At 44.8% G+C, this 21,396-nt stretch overlaps 6 protein-coding genes across 6 annotated transcripts; 5 read left to right on the top strand and 1 right to left on the bottom strand.

Moving 5' to 3' along the window:
• Positions 1-3,329: 3,329 nt before the first annotated feature.
• On the top strand, positions 3,330-3,948 carry N7479_001686 (uncharacterized protein; the record flags this gene model as incomplete). The annotated part of the gene is made up of 3 exons (XM_057249383.1): positions 3,330-3,631; positions 3,687-3,704; positions 3,756-3,948. 3 exons carry the CDS (start codon positions 3,330-3,332, stop codon positions 3,946-3,948), a joined length of 513 nt encoding a protein of 170 aa, XP_057113815.1.
• Positions 3,949-6,739: 2,791 nt separating this feature from the next.
• On the bottom strand, positions 6,740-7,542 carry N7479_001685 (uncharacterized protein; the record flags this gene model as incomplete). Its single annotated transcript, XM_057249382.1, has 2 exons — positions 6,740-7,327; positions 7,387-7,542. The coding sequence occupies 2 exons, from the start codon at positions 7,540-7,542 to the stop codon at positions 6,740-6,742; spliced, it is 744 nt and encodes a 247-aa protein (XP_057113814.1).
• A 1,615-nt stretch (positions 7,543-9,157) lies between these two features.
• Positions 9,158-9,570, top strand: N7479_001684 (uncharacterized protein; the record flags this gene model as incomplete). The annotated part of the gene is made up of 2 exons (XM_057249381.1): positions 9,158-9,169; positions 9,217-9,570. 2 exons carry the CDS (start codon positions 9,158-9,160, stop codon positions 9,568-9,570), a joined length of 366 nt encoding a protein of 121 aa, XP_057113813.1.
• A 5,677-nt stretch (positions 9,571-15,247) lies between these two features.
• On the top strand, positions 15,248-15,670 carry N7479_001683 (uncharacterized protein; the record flags this gene model as incomplete). Its single annotated transcript, XM_057249380.1, has 1 exon — positions 15,248-15,670. One exon carries the CDS (start codon positions 15,248-15,250, stop codon positions 15,668-15,670), a length of 423 nt encoding a protein of 140 aa, XP_057113812.1.
• A 93-nt stretch (positions 15,671-15,763) lies between these two features.
• Positions 15,764-16,339, top strand: N7479_001682 (PHD finger domain-containing protein; the record flags this gene model as incomplete). Its single annotated transcript, XM_057249379.1, has 2 exons — positions 15,764-16,032; positions 16,087-16,339. 2 exons carry the CDS (start codon positions 15,764-15,766, stop codon positions 16,337-16,339), a joined length of 522 nt encoding a protein of 173 aa, XP_057113811.1.
• A 468-nt stretch (positions 16,340-16,807) lies between these two features.
• N7479_001681 (uncharacterized protein) lies at positions 16,808-17,896 on the top strand (the record flags this gene model as incomplete). Its single annotated transcript, XM_057249378.1, has 4 exons — positions 16,808-17,329; positions 17,387-17,486; positions 17,542-17,744; positions 17,792-17,896. 4 exons carry the CDS (start codon positions 16,808-16,810, stop codon positions 17,894-17,896), a joined length of 930 nt encoding a protein of 309 aa, XP_057113810.1.
• Between the last annotated feature and the right edge of the window lie 3,500 nt (positions 17,897-21,396).

Genomic DNA, 21,396 nt, shown 5'->3' with positions numbered 1-21,396 from the left:
AACACTCACGTAATATAATAATGGGTCATCAAAAAAGTGCAACGTTTTCAAATTATATATCTGTGTTTAATGACACTCAATCCATTTTCATGCAAACTCCGACTAGGGATTCTTTGTTGAATCTCGTATGCCATGGAAATTTAACACGAGGTAAGTCTTGAGAGCAGCGCCTTTTTAATAGAGAGCCAATGAGCAAGGTCAATATGGCATTGCCCGTTTCTTGCGCGCTGGGTTGTTCTGGATGGTAGAAACCTGCCTTTCCTTGCACAGTTCATCTACATAAGCTTATATGTTCTCCAGTGTTTCCCCTAATTATTGGATCTTGTTTTTGAGAGCTGTGTTTTCGCTCATTAATGTCACGTTTTCAGTTAATACGTCGGCAAAGCTATCCTATGTAATGTCATTGATAAAGCGTTCGATTTTTCTATTAGTCTGGTTAGCATATTGATTTGCTCACTTGGAAAGCAGGCTTCGAGCCCAGGAAGGTACTGCAGCAGGGATCTGCCAGATTACTAAGAAGGCTGTGGAACTCACTTGATTCGCTTGTTAAGGCTGCCAATCTCAAAGTCAGCACAACAAGACCAGCCACTGTAATGTAAGGTAGGAGCTCACTCTTAGCTTTGCTGGGTTGACCGCGAAGATTGCTGTGCTGGTGTGAACTTCAATTCAGCCACTATTCATCCTGTGCGTGGGCCTTGACCACAAACGATGTTACCTTTCTTATCCTTGGTATAGGTTGCTAGATCGGGGGTTTCTTTGAGGTAAGACGATGTTATTCTTGTTGGTTGTTGCTCTTCCTCTGGAGGCATCAAGCCTGCGAATTTTGCTTCGTAACCACCTGGTTGATAACTGGATCATAGAATTTGCGTGTACGACATTGAAAGAACGTGACAGATTTGAAGGAACGTTCAGGTAAGTTCAGAATAGGGAGGACGAGGAGAAGGTCGGGGAAAGAGAGGAACGTAGGTGGAAGAATGCGCCATTTCATTCGCACCTGCGTAGCGCTTTCCGCTTCCTCTTTGGACTGCTTACCTTCCCAATTGGGTAGTTTTCTACCTGTTTCTATTGCTGGGGTATACTTGGTGGTAGAATTAGGTCCAATTGTGCTGGAACAGGCTTAATAAACCAGAATAGAGTGATTTTATCCAATAAAATCGACTGATTTGATCTGATTTGATCAGATAATCGATGCTTGCAAGGAACCTTGGGCGGTAGGCCTATTGAGGTATTTTCCTAAAGAAGGTATTAATTATTACCAGATCATGTTTGATCTTCAGTTGTTTTATTCAGTGAGGAGGTACGCGGACAGCGGCGGCTCTGCCAATATAAACCATAGAGCCGCTTGTACCCTATACGCGGCCGTTGCTGATACTTAAGGTAACATCATTATCGTCGTAACACAATGCCGTGACTAGCAAATATATCTAGGTTCAGGTATTTGGGGTAATATAGGTATCACCATACGTTTTCTTCGGCGACCAATATAGATCGGTCTCAAACAGGCCGACCGATAAAAAGCCAGACCCTCAGTGTCAAATAGAGCCATCTCCATTGAGTTGTATACAGAAGGGGTAAACATTGAGAATCATAAACTCGCAACATTCCGTGACGCTCTCGAGGCAGCTGCCATACGATGTACAAATTTCCAGCAATACGAAACATGTTGCGAGGGTTCGGACCTCGAAGTGTGTGCTAGTCGGGTCGTATATCCTATCGAATCATTAGCCCACCTGGACAACCGCTAAGGCTACCGCTATATCTTACCTGGTAGTTTCTCGTTTGCTCTATCCGAGTCATTTGTCAAGCGACGGTATTCCGAAACGGCCAGCTGCTCCAGCGCATGAATCAAATAGCGAGTTTTTGTGCGGGAGCCTTTAGGTGTGAAGATTGGAAGAGATGGTAAGCAAGATCTCCGAGCTTCTTCGCGTCGGACTCGTAACGGAGCTTCTCCCGAGCTAGAGGTCTCGGACAGAGTTTCTTGTATCGAGTGATATTCCCGTAACAGGTAATTTTGTTTGCATCTCAATGCCTCGCCTGTTCGTTTCACGCCGAACTGCCTAAGGTATACCCTGGATCTTTCCTTCCAAGATATCCCTCGGTGACGATGCAACCAGGAAAGGAGGTTCCTTTTTTCCCATAAAGACCAGGCGATCTTGTCGGTTTTAGATATTTTCGATCTAGACATCTAGACAACAGATTATTCACTGAACGAGGATAGCAGTACAAGGCGAGTTAGTGTAAAGCTCGGATAAAGTAAAAATTGTGAAAGGAAGTCGGTCGAACTTAGGGATGGTCACAGGTTTATTTAGGATAGGAAAGTTCTGAGGCGGCCTTGATTAATTGCGGTCTTCCGTTATAACTACGAGTGCGGGCTTACCCGACAAGACCCTAGTCGAATAGTTCTCCACCAGATATATCCTGACCTGGTCGGTCTTTGGCTTCTGGGTAGATAGATTCCGAGGGATAACAGTGACTGCGAATAAGGAAAGTGCTGTATAATGCTGTTACTAGGTTATTCATAGGCTGTTCAAGTTGGCGGAAGAGGCCTTCGGTTTTGTGAGGTAAAAGTGGTCGTCTGTCAGTACACTACACCGGTTGAGAAACGGTCTATATCCGAGGTTATTTATCGCCTTCGGGATAATTATTACGCCCAGTCATATTTTCGTTGTAATTCGGTCATGGGTATAAGCCTCTTCCGGACAGGCTACGGCCTTTCGCGACGATCTGCGTGTAAAAGTGAAGTCGTCCGGGATAAAAACATAAAAATATAAAAATTAATTTTATTATCACTATAAACGATAATTTTACTAATAACAAATAATAAATCAACGTAAAAAATAGTGGTATGATCTCTAGCTAAACAGACGCAAAACAAAATAAAATATGAAAATAAATAATAATATAAATAATAATATAAATAATAATATAAATAATAATATAAATAATAATATAAATAATATATTAAAGTGATAAAACTTGACACCTGGGGAATGCATAGGCTATATTCAACGGCCATATCACCTGCTAAGATTACCTTTCTCTTTTTCTTTTTTCTTTTTTTTTTTTTTTTCCCCCTAAAGAGGTACACTCAGAAACTTGACAGGGAGAGGGGCCCTTGTTAGTGGAAATGGATGAAATTACTCAAACCTTATTGATTTGAGAATATCGGGAGATACTGAGCTCAGGAAATTATTGCTAGACTTGTTTGGGTACGGTCACTTTTCACTTCGAATCTTTAAAGGATCAAATTCTCCCGTTTCTTACTATTCCCCATTCCTCATTTCACAGTCTCTCCCCTAAGCCCCCTGCTTGACTTCAAGACAGTTGCAATGGGTGACCGGAGAAATTCGCAGCGGTATGTAGACCGAATGTCTCAATTGCTTTCATCAGGTTTACCTGAACCAAACAATATTGGGAGCCCCCGTACGTCAATCGCCGGCTCTGTAGACGACGATTGCCATTCCCAACAGACTAAAGAATCCGATGACGATAGCAAGGCTACCTCTATGGATAGATACAGTGATAAAAAGGGAACTCAGGGACAACAGGCCAAGGAACAGACCAAGGAACGGGCTTTGGGTGGAGCTAGATCCGCAAAGTCAATGGTGAAAATGATCGAATGTGTGGCAGAGTGAGTCTGGAACTTTTGCCTTCTCAGATATCGTATACTAACGGCTTGATTATAGATTGGATGAACGGGTGCAGTAGGTTTCCCTCGGAGATAGGACCAGAATCCCAACACTGACACGCTTTAGATCTAATGCAGAGTCGCTCAAGGACCAGGACCTGTGGAATCAGGGAATGCAGCGAAAGTATTTGGATATGATTGGTGCTATGGACAGGTTGAGTAAAGAAGTGGCCGCGTTAAGGAAACAAGTGGAGGTTTTGTCAAGTGGAGATACAGTCAAAAGTCGAGAGACTGTGGGTTCGAAGCGTCAAAGGCAGTGAGGGAATACCACTATCTTCCATAGAGACCTGAAACGAATTATTAAGAACTTTGTTTGCACGCGAGATAATCCTTTGCCCTTCTCCTGCGGGTACAGAGGGTTGTATATCGCTTTCGGTCAAGTTCGGCGCGAGAACCGCAATTTGTGACGTACTATGATATCGATTTATTATCGTGGGGGTGAGTTCGGTACTGTTATGTTATTGATTGAGGATAATTATAATGCTCATTTTAGACATTGATGGAGTGGTCTAGACGGTAGGAAAGGTCTACGATTTGTCCGGGGAAAAGCTCTGTCGTGCCCGGATTGAATCAAACTGACCCGCTTTTCTTAGCGTATCCACCGTTCCCTACAGATCCACGCACGAGGGGTAGTTTTATCATTTTTATCAATCAAGCCAATTATATCCCTAAGCCACAATATCGCGGTGGTCTACGGCGAATCAGAGCGCGTCTATCATTGGACTTTTTTTACTCGGAAACTAATACCACTTACTCCCCTTTTTTATACCGCAATCCTCCGCCAAATTTTGTCTCGTGCTTTTATAAGATTAATCTGCGCTTCCGTTAACTCCAATTCGCTTGCGCTGCGATGAGTATTTGGCCGTTATAGAGTCTTCATAATTAAATCAACTCGAAGGCGGACCGTATGACAATATTTACCCAAGTCCAAAAGGGCCTAGCTCTTCTTATAAGAAAAGTGTACGATTACAAAATAGTCTCGGCTATTGATTCTCCCCAACCGTTTATTATTCCCCGATCAGCTTTCGCCAGGGGATCTCTATCCTATACAAAGAAAATCCTATAGGTACCCCTAGCCAGAGCTATACGTGCCGAGATTTCTGCGCTAGGCAGGGGTTGAATTCTAAATCTATTAGCGCAATCAACAGTATAACCCCCGTTCCTCTTGTTCACAGCCCTTAAAGGCTGGAAGGCGTGATAGATAAAGTCAGTGTATCAGTGGTAGATCTAGTAGATTATATCGTATAGACTGTGCGCTATGTATGCTATAGGACGTTAGAAGCTTACGTTCCGTGCCGACAGGGGCCGGGCTGCGGCCCGGTTCTGATCGCTTTATTTTTTGGTGCAATAAGGCACTAGTCCGTATATAGTTAGAAAGAAGCGGTTTAAAAAAGAAAAAAGATAATAAATAGAATCGGAATTAAACCAGGAATTATTGACGGAGATATACACAACATACTAATATAAGTCAACCCAATCTTGCAGGTGTCCTTTAATCCCCTAGTTTCATTCTAATCTCACCTCTTATGTGGAGGATAATCCACGAACAGCACCTAAGGAACTGAAGGCTACTTGGCTTGATAAAAACAGCGCTGTTCAATCCAGTCTGAAGCAAGGTCGTATACCGATGTCCCGACTTATACACAATTGGAAAGGATACGTCTAGACTGTAAGAGGCGTTGCGATTTACCCGGGGAAAGCTCAATTTCCTCCACTATCCGCAGATCGAGCCCGGGTTTCCGGAGGGCACCCTTTCCCCTGAATTTAGGGGCTAAGACTGCGTTAATTGTCCTCTATCGGGCAGGGACATACTGAGATAGAGTACACCCGGAAAATCGTATGTCCTTCAATCGACTGAGCAATTTCAAATAGCCAATTTTATAGTATTGTCGTATAACGGGTAGCTATCGCTTCACGTAGTAAGTAGTATTCCTTAACCGAGATAACTCCACGCAAGCTGCCCAACATCCCGTATGGTTACGTATCTGTGTCGCTATTGGCTTCAAAAGGACAATTTGCGGATCAGTCCGGTGGACACGAAGATCCCGCTATCGGGATCTGACGCTGATCTCGGATTTAGCCTGGACCGACGCGCGCGACCGGTGTTCGATACAAAGGCCCTGTCCAATTATCGGCTCTGGTCGGCTTATAAATCTGCCCAAGCGCAATGGTAGAGCTTAAAGACAGGAGGAAGCTATTTTGGACCAAGTTATTTGAGACTGCTTATCAAATTCCAAGTTAGCAAGATAGCGATAGTCCAGTAAGATCGTGACACGCGGACTAAGCGCCGGTGTTACGGATACACTACCTGATATATCAGAATAATCGCAAAGTCGCCGTTTTGCGAACTTCTTGATACTTCAAATGAGGCACTAGTCAAAAGGAAGTATTATAGACGAGTGTATTACGGAGTGGGGTTTTGATTTCCAGCCTACGGTCGGACCAGCGTCCCGCAATATTGGCTAATGATAGGCACCTCTACGGAGTACAGCCTCTATCACAAGACAAGAAACTAGACCTTGCCAACTCCCATGGACCCACTCCCATGAGAAAGTCTTGGCGGTCAAAATTAATGCCAAGCCCGACTATCACTGCCTATTTAGGTAATATAATTCCCTAAATAGGCTTAGCCTAGTCCCATGGGAGTGATTTTACTCCCATGGGACCAGGATATGGGACCAAAATTTTCTTAGTCCCATGGGAGTTGGCAAGGTCTACAAGAAACCTATCATCCGCGCTAATACATTCGTAAATCGGAGGCCACCATAACTTCCGCCGAAGGGGCGTTTGCGGAATGGGATTAAATGGAGAAGTGTATAAGCTTGATCTTCGTGACTCAAGGGAAGATGGTATGGCCGTGCAACCTCCTGGCTGGCGTATCGAGTACTGAATGATAATTGTCTAGGTGGCGTTATATATACTGCTTGGGTCACGCACTGCGTGGATGATAGTGTTTGCTGATTTATATTCCGTCTGGCTAGATAAACAACACCGCAATTCCTCCATGATAGCACACACTTCCTCTGCAAACCGACTCAACTTCTATTCTCTTCAAAATTGCGGTATATATTGGCTAACTGCTGGGAGAGGTTGCTGATTTGCTTGGGTTGGCGTTTGTTGATTGGTCAAAGGAAAGGTATTCGGTAGTGAATAGCTTTGTAGCGGGTTGGTCCCAAGCGAACCCATCTGGCTGTTATAGACCGGCCAGGATGGCTGTAACACATCAGAAGCAGGGAAGCCAGCAAATGTAAGCTTGTTTTTCTCTGCGTTTCTCTCTAAATCTATCTTCTTCTCGAGCTGGCTCTGCGCATATTGAAAATTGCCGCTGACCTCCAGTAGTATGGGCAACAGATTATCACCGGCTGCGCTACCAACCTGTGCAGCGTCGATTTGCTGTTTCAGATTGGATTTTTGGACCTCAAGTGTTTGAATCTTGGCCAGATTCTGGTCATTGGTGTCACTCAGCTGGCGAATCTTTTCCGTGGCTCGGGCGTTGTCGGCCTCTAGTCGCTGTATGGATCGTGTGAGCTCGTCCCGCTCTCTATCAGCCTCCATAAAACCCTGTAAGCATTGTCTGTGGACAAGCTTCCAGTTTTGTTGCTGTTGTTGCTTCCGGGCCTTCACTATTGGAGAGGAGTTCTATATTCCACATTTGGTTGAGTATTTGCTTTCACGAGACCAGTGATAACAGGACATACCAATGATGTATGAAGGTTTGCGTCTTGAGTGTCTGATAGAGAGCCGCCATTGCCGGTGCTGGGAGGGCGTCGAGTCCGTTTGGGAGCAGCATCTGACTCGGAACTGCTATGACCAGTATCGGCGGGTGTTTTGGATATGGTTCTACGGGAAGTCATATCGAGCGCCAGCACTCTAAAAGGGATTTCTTTGCAAGATAGAGTGTCTCGTTGTGTAGCATTGACCGTTCGGGTGGACAACGTGGGCTCTTATAGGTCTCCGGCATACGTGCTAGTAGCCAGAACATTTCGATTTTAGTCCCCTGCCGCTTAATTTGCGCCGCAGGATTGCGAGGTTAGCGGATCGGATACCCGGCCATTGGTCTATATCAAGACAACCGGCCCGCAATAATAGTTATCCTGTAATTTCCACACTTTGGTTACTTGAGGGTCGGTGATCGGCCGTTAACTATCACTTAACCGGTAGGTTTCTCGACGGTGAACACACTTCGTTATCTATAATTCTGCAGTCAGGTTTTGAAACATTGTCGAGACGGCGTACTCTTTCTGTCAGTAGATAGCGCTTATTCACATCCTCAATAAAAATTATCATTGAAATCTGACCCCGGTCTCATTCAAACTGCCCAAACTTTGCCAGACCATGCAATTTCGCCAAGTACCCGACCGCCGCTAATATTATTGATCTACCTGGTCTTTTCGGTTACTCTGGACGGTATACTTTGGCTCGGACTTCCCGCCGCTAATTACTCGAAAAGCTCTATCAGACAACGTATATCGCGCCGAGCAGGAACTGATAGGTAAGTCAAATGTTGGTTAATTCCCGAATTACTCACTCCATACCTGTACATCAAGCATTCCATCAATGATCTCCGATCGACAGTATGATACAGGCTGTAAGAAATTTGCGACAACAGTAGTGGACCATACGCCGATCTACGTTCGTAAAAAGATAGGTTTTGGGCGATCAGTAGAAATAAGAGTCTGATTCGTTGGGCCTCATAAGCTACCCCACCTTCGAATCGATCGCGACTCAATAGTTCCGCCACTCAACCAGATATCAAGAATATGGGTTAACATAGATTATCCCTGTCGCATAATTTCCGGTTTCCTGTGATTAGAAATCATATACCGGGGTACGCGATTCGGCTCGGTCTCGACCGAGTGGCACGCGTTGAGTCTGTCACTGTTGACCCTTCCCTAATAGGTTTAGTATCTATCGTTCTTTCTGTTATCGCAAAGGCCGCGGTTACCTTAATCTCTAAGCTGGCTGTATTTACTCGACGTCAGCCGAGGAAATCCTATCAGTTTCTGACGGTGAGTGAATCCTATCACTTTGGTATATATAGCGGTTCTCTGTGAAAATATAAAAACGTGCTATAAGTCTTGGGTTAACAGTGTATACTACTAGTCTAAGCTTCGCTATTTCTGTCCTAGCTGATATATACGTATGATTGGGGTTGAAGAAGAACGAGAATATTTGCTACTATCACAGGTGGGAGGTACAATACAGTCCTCGGGTTCTCTCCACCGTTCCAAACTTGGGCCGGTCAACCGTCTATGGTCCAAAAGAGCTCAAACGGACCGTTCAAGACCTATGAGATATAAGTCTATTGGAAGTCTAAGGAACTCTAGTTGAGGACTGACTATTGATATAGAGATTTATATACAAAGCACACCTCCGTTGCTCGAATAAGCTTCCTACTGCTTCTGTCAAACCTATCTCCTCGTTACTCCAATCAAGACATACCTTAGTGCCTGTCTTTATTCTGATAGAATGGATTCCTCGGTAGGCTTACTAACCCCCCTTTCAAGCTCTATCTAACTCCGAGATAGGAATATCTTCGACTCCTCGCGAGGCTCGACAGTCGGGCAGTCCGGGCAGAACGAGCCCAGACCAAACTTGAACAAGAACTGAGCGCCTCAAGGGCTGCCGAGAATCAAGCCACAGAGGAGCTAGGCCATGTATCCAGATTAGCGGATATCTTCTTTGAGCTCAGTCAAATTCTGGGGGGCGTGGTAGATCATTGGCTGAAGGAGCACGGAACCAAAGAACCCGGCCAAGAGCCGGAGTCAACAAAGGTAGTGCTTGATATATTGTTAAAACAGTTGGAAGCACAGAAGTTAGCCAATAGCGGTGAAAATTCCGGTGATGACTCGGAAAGTGGTGGTACAAAGGCTGCGGTATAGTGCAGCTAAATCATCGCTAGACGATAGCTTACTGTGCATCGTTCCTTATTTATATACATTGGTTTGTTTGCGAAATGACTGGGATTTTTTACGGCTTGTTTGCGTGCAGAGATGTCGTAATATTCTTTTTTATCTACATTGCTATTAGACTGCGACATCGCCCATGGACGGGCGGGTGGGCAGTGCCCACGGGCCTTATGTAAGCGGGCGATGGGCACTATCCATACGCCCATGGACGGGCCCTACCCTTAGGGCCCATTGTCCATGGACACCGTGGGCGCCCATGGGCCTTTTTAGTAAGCAGAATTTCTTGACCTCGTGACCTGCATTATTTGTGCATTTTTTTCTCTGTATTTTTGAGTAATTCGATTACATGTACAATGACTTGATACTACTGTCAATTTTCTGACCTCGGTCAGAAAAATGAACTGTGGAAGCCTTTATACAATGACTTAACACCACAGTCAATTTTCTGACCGAGGTCAGAAATGAGCTTTAGAAGCCTTTATATAACAACTTGACACATTGTCACTTTTTTGACCGGGGTCAGAAATGAGCCTTAGAAGCCTTTGCATAATGACTTAGGCATTCATTGTATTCATACATTCACACTAATACGATACAAATTGATCATCATTGGGTTTGCCACGCTTCCTTGCTTCTCTTAAACCAGGGCGCTTTTGAGTGCTACCCTTATCTCTATAATGAGGGAGATGAGGACTGCTCTTATCTTCGCTGTCGACTAGCTCACTTCTCTGTCGCTTCCGCGTACTTAGCACTATAGAAGGACGAGGAAGCTGACTCTCCATTATAAACTTATGCTCGATCAGTCCAACAGGATCATTATCCTCGGAATCCTCACTATCGCTGATTGGTTCAGGTATGTCAGTGGTAAGCTCAGCCTCTCTCTGTTCGTCTGCTTCTTGCATTGAATCTAAGGACGTATCCTCATCGGGTAGTTCTTCTATTTCAATGTCGAACTGGGTTTTACACCGGAATATCATGATATCCTGGACTGTCTTCGCACTCAGCCGCCCACGTCGGTAGTGGTAGATATCCCGTGCTGAATTGAAAAGACGTTCAACTCTAGCGCCTGTTGCAGGAATAGAGAGAATGTCGCGAGTAACACTTGAAAGAATTGGGAATTCATTCTTATATTCCTTCCAGAATTGTAAAGGATCGACCTTTCTCCTTGCTATCATAGGTATTAGTATTCCTGCTCGTAATAACAGTGAATATAACGTACGCTTTTCAAGGTATCTAGCAAGTTCGTGCTCCGACGTTGATGGATCAGAGTGGATGTGAGGCAGAAGGTCAAGGAGGGCGTCTAGGTCACTTGTACTGGCTGAGTGACGCTTGGGGGGTTGCTCTTCTCGTAGGGACCGTGTCTGAGTGTGTCTTTGGGCGTAAGGAGCTATGAACTGGCGAAGCGTTTCCTTATACTGATCACTCCAGTTTGTGTCGTTCTCCGATGTACCCCACGCCTTACTTGAGAAGAAGTGAAGCTTATGCTGGGGTGCAAGAATTGTTCCAATTGCGTAGAGACTACCATGGATCTCTTTCGTCTTTGTGTAGTAAGAGGTAAGCTTTGCTATCCCAGCATTGAGGGCTTGTAGTATCGCCTTCTTCCAAGGTATGGTTTTCGGAGTGAGTTGTGCAATCGATTCCTCGAAGTGCTCAAAGAGGGCGTTATAAATACCAAAAATATGATGTACCGTTATCTCTTTGGTCTTTGAAAGCACTGTGGTAAAGCGATAGAACGGCTCTGTGATATACAGAAGGTAGTCGACCTGCCGCCATTCTGCCTTACTGAGTTTGTATTTCTGAGTCCCAATGTTATCACAGTATTTATCGTAGGGCTTGCTGAGGCGTTTCGCACGACGAAGTATCAAGAAGGTAGAATTCCAGCGGGTGCGGATATCTTGGATAGGCGCAAGTTTTGCTCCATTGGTCTGGAGACGGAAGAAATCATCGCGACGTTGGGGGCTTGCATTAATGAACACAGTAAGCCCTCGAATCTAGATAGTTATTAGATATATTAAGTGATAAACAAAGTGATACACTTACCTTGACAAGGGTTTGTACAATGACTTGTTCACTCTGTGAAGCACGGAGTGATCGAGCTTGGGCTTGGGCTTGGATATCAGAAACATTCCGATCTTTGGTATCGTTCTGGGGATCGGCCTTCACCGATCCAAGTAGCTCGCGAAGGCTTAGCTGGATAATATGTGCAAGACAAGGGATTCGAACAACCACCGGGCTATTCGGTAGTTTAAGGGAGTCAATAGAGTCTTGAACTGCCTGTACCAAAGTTGTGTTATTTGACGCGTTATCTGATATAATCGCTAACACACGATTAGTAATATCAAGCTTCTTAAAGATCTCTATAAGTACTTCACTTAGATTCACACCAGAATGCGCCCTATCAAGTGGTTCGAAACCAAGTAGGAGCTCACGGTAATTCCAGTCTCGGTCGATAAAGTACCCTGTGATTGCTATGAATACCTGCTGAAAAGGCGATGTCCAGTAGTCCAGGGCGATTGAGAGCTTCGCATCTTGTGGCAAGGTAGCGAGAATTGTATGTTGCTCCTCGTCGACCAATTTCTTGAGCCGGCGTTGAGTAGTGCGAGGATGGAGTAAAGTGGGTTCAGCTGGAGCCTTTTGTGCTATTCGAATCAAGGAAGCAAATTGCTTCCTCTCAAGTATCCGGAAAGGGAGGTTCAGACTGGTAAGACATTCAATCTGCTCTCTTTCCCATTCATTATACGAGAATTTTGAGTTATGAGATAACTCCAGTGCCTAATATATAATATGTTAGTTATCTTGAAGGGTATAATCATATAAGACTTACCGGTATATGCTGTATAGTCTCCTTAATCGACTGTTGTGTAGACTTGCTTTTACCACCCTTTTGGCATTTGCCTGAGGCTAGATGCCGCTTGAGTGTGTTGGTGCCGCTTTGCTTTGTACTTGGATGAGGCAATGTAACCCCACACGTCCGATATATAACCAAAGGTTCGCCTGTAATATAATGTGCTACCTGGTCGAAGTTCTCCCAGACATCTGATATGTGTTTTGCATCCCACCGTAGCCTTTGTTGTATCTCAGTACTGCTGCCGTGTACTGTGGTACGCCACCACTCGATAAACTTTACTTTAGACGCGTTGTTCATCGCGTCGTAGAGGATAAACTGCTTTCTCCGATCGGGGCCGACGCGTTTGAGAGAGCAATCAAGAATAGCCGGTTGAGTGAACTCGGACTCTATCAGTGAGATAGAAGTCTATTGGCTGTTGAAGAGACTGGGATCAATATTTGGATCAAGGTTGGGATCAAATATATCGGCGACGTAGGAGAGGTCTGGTTGGGAGCTCGGAGGAAGTGAAGAAGGCCCTGCGGTATAGGCACTAGGTTGGGACATGGTTAATGTGATGTAAGGGATAATATAACGACTATAGGAGAGTGAGCGATCTGAACTTACAATAGTTAACTTATGACTGTGTGAAACGGGGATTACTAGTAAAAGGGGTGCTTTGTATAGATCTGATAGATCGTAAATTGAGTGTAGACCCACTATATATTATAAGCTGATTGGCTATAAGTGTCTTTGTCCATGGGCATACCCGTGGGCACGCCCGTGGGCACGCCTATAGGAATATACCTAAACGCCTATCTTGAGTTATAATCGAAGGATTTAAAACTCCCAGAATAATAATATAAGTCTTTAAGTGATATAATTGACAGAATTTAGTGATATAAGCTTATAAAATAAGAATTATACTAATTATCTTTCGATCTACCTATAAGAAATATACCAGAGTGAGAGATAAAGTAGAATCCATAAGTAGTATTTTACTTATGGAAAATACCAGGTATGTACCACTGACTTGAATATATATCTTCAAGCTGTTACAGTATGATTTGATAAGTTAATAAAAATACCACACAACATGATATATTTCGATTAAAATTTTATTCCAAGTCGTATCATATATATACTAGTTTCTTATATACATAGATATTTCAGTAAAATTTATAGATGTTGTAGATTAAAACTGCCATTTTACATGGAGTTGGCAAAACAGGTGTAAATAACAGTTATTTATTATGCAAAGTCAGCGAGTTATACGTCCATTTTGGGTGACTTTATGCAATGTTGGGCATCGTGGGCATGCCCGCCGTGGGCATGCCCGTGGGCCTTGGGCGTTATGGACGGGCACTCGAAAATCCAAATAGCCCAAGGCCCACCGTGGACGGGCCTTGGGCACCTCCTAGGTGCCCATGGACGGGCGATGTCGCAGTCTAATTGCTATAGCCGTTGAAACGGATCCGTTTCTATATCTGCCTAAACATATATGTACCGTTGTATTCTTAGTTCAGTTTACAACACCTCTTTTCGTGAAGCCGCCACGGTTATATTCCAATTTGTTCTGACTATAAAAACCAACAGATTTTCCGTTGTGCTCAGAAGCTGACGCGTGAGCTTCAATATATTCCGGAAGACGATCCTTCTAAGTATACCATCACCGATTCGCTACCCCAAACTCAATCTGCCGCCAGACTGGAAGCTGTATTCAAATGAGACCGTATTCGATGATTGGCAGCTCCATCGCCAGAGTTAGTTTCTAAGGAATTCCAGAAGCAGAAGACAACCAGACAGCTCTGAGCTCGGTATGCAAGTCCAATATGAATATTTCTCTTATATCAATACTAAACCATACAGCAGAGGGCTATCAATGAGAAGGTGAAGGGGCTGCTCCTCAATAAGACAGAACACATACCCGGTCGTTGGCGGGACGCTCTATCTATCCGTGAATCCTTGGACACAGGATTTTGACAACGGACTCCATTATCTTCAACCCATCGGCACTCTAAATGATGATTGGGATCGCCAATAATTTGGCCGAGGATTGACTGAAGATAGTCAGAGCTCCAGGCCATATTAGTGGATCGTACAAGAGGATGTGCAGAAAATCAAAGGAAGATATCAAGCCGGAGACAGTGAGGAATTTCCGTAAATCTTTAGGGGTACATTCTTTATATTAATAAAACGCTCCCGAATAGACAGTGGAATCTCTCGTGGACCGGACGGTCCAAGCGTCTAGTGAAATTGAAGAGCCCTAGTGGCTTTTAGTGTACTATCTTTACAATCGAAGCCTCTATGCTGCACGTGCTGAACGCTTTTCCCTTCTCCTAGGAAAGCGATATAGGTTCCTAGGAACACAAGGGTCCTTCAGGATATCTCACGGACTTGTATAATAGAGACCAATGTTACTTAAGCGCTTTTATAGCCAATAGGTGTCTAACTTTACCAACGGCTGAAGGCTGCTAGGTTCCTGGGAATAGAAGTCTGGTCCCTGGGGTTTAAGTATAGGCTCCTAGGACTGTATGCGCTCCCAGGAATACCCGTGTCGTTCCCGGGGCCACCCTTCCGGTGTCCAGGAATATATATTCAGGCTCTAGGAGACCGAGTGCTTCTGGGAGCTCAACCGTCTGCCCGGTAATCCAAGGGCCTCTAGATTATCGCCACCTATATCACTACACAACCTTATGTATAACGGATTCTTGTAGCAGAGAGGGGTTACTATAAAGACTTAAATAAATTCCTAGTGGTACTTTTTTCAATCGCTATCACCACCTTTATACAATCTTTACCTCACGTCCACGTACTACGCTCAAGATGTCAGACTCCCAATGGCTTTGGGATCCCTTGAGTATCTGTGAAATGGGGCCCCTTAGGGTAACTAAGACCTGTTGTGGTATTACCAAGAAAGGAGATGCTTGCAAGCTGATCGTGAAGAAAGAGACCCTCAAAGAAGGTCGCCACAAGTTGAACAACCTAGCACGACGCCCATTTGTTCTTTCTACACTTGACTCCCAGCTAAGCGACCTTGTGTCACTCTTCCTCTGCAAACAATGGCATCGAGAGCGTCAGCACATTGATGTTAAACAGCGGTGGTTCGATGCAGCCGTGCGTAATCAGGCCGATGCACAAGAAGCCCCACGCCAGCGTTTTCCACAAATTATCCCGGAAGAAATCGACGGATCGCAACAGGAACCAGCCAGCACAGCCTTAGAGATAGATGAGTTTGCTCCTATATAGGGTGTTGATACGGCTTTCCCAAGGCTTCCTGCGTCCACATGGCTAGAGGTGTCTCGGCCTCCTGGTCGGGATATTACACCGGGTATGCTCACAATGAATCGCGTGCCGTGGGATATTTCACGGGATACTCCAGCCATTTTATCTATCCAAAATGAATACGGTGGACTGCACTCCCTCCAGATTCACATCGTTCGCCAAGAGTCCTGTCCAGATGGTGAGAGGTGCCCAATTTGCTTCGAGGGCGATAGCGACGATCTCGTTATGTTGCAATGCGGTATATGTAAGGGGGTGGTTCATCTGGGGTGTATAGAGGGCTGGCTCGTCCATCGTTTACCAGGAAACAACACCTCTTGCCCAATACAGTACGTAACTTATCACCCTCTAATCCCCCAGTCCGTTCACTAATACAGATACAGTCGATGTCATGGATCGTTCAGCGCTCTCTTACGCTCGTCGGCCGTTGAAAATACTACTGGCGAGTCGACAGCAGAAACACCTCTCGATACCGCAAACACACTAGTAGAAGAGATGAACGCTCCAACAGTACCTCCGCAGCGTCGGTCGACCCAGACTACCCGGCGTTCAGACCGTCTTCGGGTCTCATCAAGCTCATCTATTATCCGTCGATCACCTCGATCGAGACGGGTTCCCGACCGCTTCCTACCCTAGGTGTATATTCTACATAGACGAAAGCTAGTTTACGAATGCACGAGATCAATTAATTCCACAGGATCAGATTTACCGTGGGGCTATGCGCAACGTGTTTGGCACCATTCCTGAGTAAAGACAACCGGTTTATGTTTAGAAAGGTTTTAGGATACATTGGACCAGTTAGATTTTGCGGGGTAGTCTATAAACAGATATGGTTAGACCTTTCTAGGGCCGGTTTTACCGCGGTGATCGTTTTTCTAACGCAGCTTTGAACGCTTAACCTAATAAAGCTAGACAGCCATAAACAGCCACGCTCGGCTCGATAGGTCAGTGTCTAGCTAGCACTGCAGCGAGGCAGCTATCCCCTTATATCTCTGTGGCCTTATTATATAAATAGGAATTGTCTGAACGTCTCTGTGTACAAATTTTCCCACTACTCAATGTTGACCCCTTAAGCTATACCAAGTCTATTATATTCTATGCAGGATGGATCCTATAAAGCGCCAGCCCTCTCGACCTGAGCCTTTGTGGCGTGATGGAACGCCAGATTGGGCCGCTTTGGAAAGAACATCTCGTCCTTCTGCGCTGTCTTCCAGGCCCCAGCCCGGTCCAGTGATAATCCCATCTACTCTGCCTCTTTCTCATCCTACGCAGCAGAAAAGCCAAATTGAAGTTCGGACTATTCAGCCGGTCTTCCAAAATCCGTGGTTGACTTACGAGGCGATCGTGGTGATCTCTCAAGGACAGTCTGTCTTTCTGGCGCGACACAGAAAAGACAAAGCGACACTCGTCGATATCCATCTTTCAAAGCAGCAATTCTCATCCGTGAAACCATTGCTGGAAACAATCAGCCAAATATCACACCCCAGCTTTCTAGGTCTAGTGGGGTGCTATTGTTGGGAGGAGCAGGTATTTCTGGTCCGGGAGCCAGTAGAGCTCTCGGTAAGTCACATCCTCGCATCAAGATGCACTATCACTGAGGATGAAATTGCTGCAATTGTTCGGCCGGTACGTACTACTGTCAACGGTTGACGCGAGAAAGTAAACGGTGCTTATGCCCGATAGGTCCTCGGAGGAATTCAATATCTGCGCGGTCACGGGAGAGCACTCGCTGCCTTGAATGCCGATACTATTCTACTCACGGAACTCGGTGGGGTCAGGATCGGTGAGTAAATATCTGAGTATAACTGGCGGGCTATATAAGCATGAGATTCTGATAGTTGGCTATGTCGCAGCGGGAGTGGAGCATAGTTGCCAAATCAATGCAGCCGAGATGGACGCAGCCACTATGAAGCTGTTTGCCTTATCTGAGGTAGTGGAGAGGCTGATCATGAAGAATCCTTCACAATATCTATGGAGCGTCGAGATAAAAAATCTGCCTGGAGAGCTGAAAAAATGCGATTCACCGGAAAAGCTGCTACGCGTAAGCCTTGGCCTCCCAGCCCTGCGCGTTATATACTGACCAAACAGAACAAATTGTTCGAGCAATTGGGGGATGAGGGCGAACTGAAGATGCTGGTGAATGCGGCCAACAAGACTGCTTACCACAATCTAGAGTCATACAAGCGTATATGAACGTGGTGATGCGTAAATGCGGCGGGAATCCGTACCTCTTACCGTTTGGCAGGTGAGAAGACACAATTGAAGGTACTATACGTTTTGTACTGCAGATAGTACAGAATTTGGAGGCAATCCGCAGCCCTATTTGAGGATATAGCTTGCGGGGGCTTTTTTGAAATACAGCTATATATTATCTATATTACACTAACGAAGTGATTGTCACTAAACACTGACACAAAGTGGTTGAAAATAGTCAGATATAGGCAAATCTCACCCGCTTTGTTCGTAGCTGAACTTGGCTTTGTCCGTAGGATAAGCTGCCCTCGTATATCGATTTTCCATTTTCAGCAAATACACTATCCACCGAAGATATCTCAGGGGAAACAGCTTTTATATGATCTAGGAGCAGATATTTGATGAATTCACCGCGCCTAACGCATGACTGGATCCATGGCGATATTCCGTATCGGTCCATGGTATTGGGATTGGCGCCTCTTGAGAGTAGTAGGCTCACTAAGTCTCTGTTACCTCTAAAGACGGTAAGCCAGAGTACTGTTTGACCCTCGCGATTTGGAATATCGATTTTGACACAAGGCTGTTGAAGGAGCTGATTCACAACCGCAGATGATGTAATCCTGCCGGGACGGTAGGTTTACTTAGGCCGCTAGTTACACGGGTTTTGATCCCTGCACCCCAAAAATCTCTATTTGCACCCCAATTATATAATCATATGATTATATAATTAATTATCATCGGAACAAACAGGGTAAAGGTCACATGACTATCAATCTATCTATCAATCTCCTATAGTAACCATTGTTTACTACGTATATAAATACTACTCTCCCCTTCTTTTATCTCTTTACCGCTCTGATAAATTTACAACCAATCAAACGCTGCAAAAATAGCTGCAATTATAGTGTAAATAGAGACCTTTCAACTGTTTTTAATACAGTTGATAAGGCCATTATATAGCAGCAAGCAGGGATCCAGATTCAGATCAAATCTGATAAGATCCTCATAAACTAGCCTGATTGGGTAGTGTTCCGGATATTTTACTCGCTCTATAGGGCTTCTATACAAACACCACTTATCTGATCTTATCTGATCAAACAAGCCAATTGGATTCCGTGATATCGATATCTTTTGGTATATCAGAGTAATTCTAAGCGCTTAATTGGTCCTAATCCTCCCTCTAAGGATACCGCAGCTAAAACGGGACGTAAATTGCCTATTTAGGCAGCAGGAGCACCCAAAGAAGAAGCAGAAGGCGCCGAGCAAGTGCTCGAGCTGTGGGGAGAGCAATCATATGTTTGTCAGCTGCCTAATGCTGAATAATTGAGAGTTTTTGTATTTTTGTACAGTAAATCTGATAGATGAGGTTGATAATCATGTGATTTTGCTCCTGTTTATTCCGATAATTGTATTATGTAATCTAGCTGATTATCTAATGGGGTGCAAATGGAGATTTTTGGGGTGCAGGGATCAAAACCCTAAGTGATTACATAAGATCATTTAACCGCTAGGCCAAAAGATCATAAGGACAAACGTTTGTCATTGCAGCGGTATATATATTAGGCCCTAGACTCTGCTTGGGACCACAATGACTCTTTCGCCACACTCAACCACAGAGCACTCTCGCCAACTGCGTTTCTCCTACTCACGTGCAAATTTTTCTTACGCAGCAAGAGATTGGTAACCAGCTCCGAGCCATATTTCGCGGCCGTCATAAGGGGAGAGAGACCATCGTGCAGCGTATTCACGTCGGCCCGGTAAGAAAGCAAGGTCTTTGCAACAGCGCGATTGTTGTTTTTAGCGGCCCAGTGAAGCGCAGAACTGTTTTGGTGCCTGATATTATATTTGATCAGGGCTAGGCGTAGCTTGGGATAGAGGGTTGAAGGAGACACAACGTGCTGCTCAGATGATTTTTATCAGTTCCAAGGTGACGGCAATAAATAGGGATGAAAGTAATGTAACTAAGTTGTTCAGCGTTTTTTTGAATTAAGAACCTGGTAAAGGCGAGATACGTGGGAGGGGAGAAGCTTAAATAACACTCGTGGTCACCGGCCAAGCATCAGTTTCCCCCTACCTGCTGACGTAGCAATCGACTAGCGGTCCTAGGTAGACCTGGCAGTGACCCTCCATTTGGACCCGCCAAGGCGCTAAGGAGGGTCTAAAGTCAGGATCCTAGACCCGCCAAGAAAATTATGTATACATAACCTATCCTAAATAGGAAATATTATGCTTATAAACCTTGTTTTATGTATATTTATGTAGAACTCCAGGTCTTGGCGGGTCGCTGGACCCTCGGAGGGTCCAAGGTTATGGACCACCCGGAGGGTCACTGCCAGGTCTAGTCCTAGGAACGCTGTCTAGGGTTCTAGGATTGCTGCTCGGTTCTATAGAGACCAAATCTATAGGAGATAGACTTTATGAGGTTGCGAGGATTGGGAATCTACGACAATTAAAAGAAGATCCAGACTTAGCCCAGCTAAACTGAAAGAACAGCACCAAATGACATGTTCTAGGTACCAGGCTATGACGTTACAGACTCAATTGAAAGCAAATTTCCTTCCAAATAATACCCCAATATAAGCGTCAGTAACAAGGACTTAAAGGCGATCAAACGCACTGATTCCGTATCAAAGTCTTTATCTATAGGAACATCGAAATATACTTTGGTCACGCGTAATCCCTTCAATTCCTACTGGTGTGGTCCCTAACGGAAGTTAGGACCTAATATATACCGCTGCAGTGACAAACACACGTTCTGTTTGTCCCTATGATCTTTTGGCCTAGCGGCAAAATGCTCTTATGTAATCCCTTAGGAGTTGCGGCCTAAGCGGTGCTTAGGATTACAGTTCTTCTCGTCCACGGAAACGATAAATTACTTGCCCGAACCGGGGGTTCGCTGACGGAGCCTCAAACGGTCGAATCGACCTACCCGATAAGCTATAGATATTGAAAGACAAGTGTCGTGCTTAATGACCGAGAATAAACACAAGCAACGAAGAATATGATCAGGTACAAATCTTGTGGGCGTGGATATTAGAGTATGCCAGTCAGAGCGCAACTTATCAGTAAAAATTGTCCCATTCCCACGCTCAATAGGCATAGAATGTGAAGGAATGATGAACTTTTCAATAGTAGGCAGTATGTCGTGTCGTCACGTCACGTGACAGGCAAGCTGCGGAAGAAAGTCACAAAAATACGAGCGGTTTATTGGCGGATTGAAGCATGGTTATTAGCTGGGAAACAATAGCACACCCTTGAGCTAACTAATGCGTGGCTGCTCAAATTACCATTCATTTCCGGTCTGACGCTGACGCTATCTCAGATGGCTTGGTGAAAAATTCGGATTTGGTATAGCTCTTCATGTGATGTAACAAACCCCGCATTTTGAAGTATAACAACACATACTTTTTGAGGTTTGATAAAAAAACAGCGGCCTGAGTAGGTTAGATGTCTGACTCGGCTCCGAATCATTTTCGTAGACCCCACTGTCTGAGGGCTCC

This window comes from Penicillium vulpinum, assembly GCF_028829585.1.
Source record: "Penicillium vulpinum strain IBT 29486 chromosome Unknown utg000001l_segment0_segment0, whole genome shotgun sequence".
NCBI lineage: Eukaryota > Fungi > Ascomycota > Eurotiomycetes > Eurotiales > Aspergillaceae > Penicillium > Penicillium vulpinum.
The sequence above is the reverse complement of the archived record's forward strand: the minus strand, read 5'-3'. Positions and strand labels throughout refer to the sequence as shown.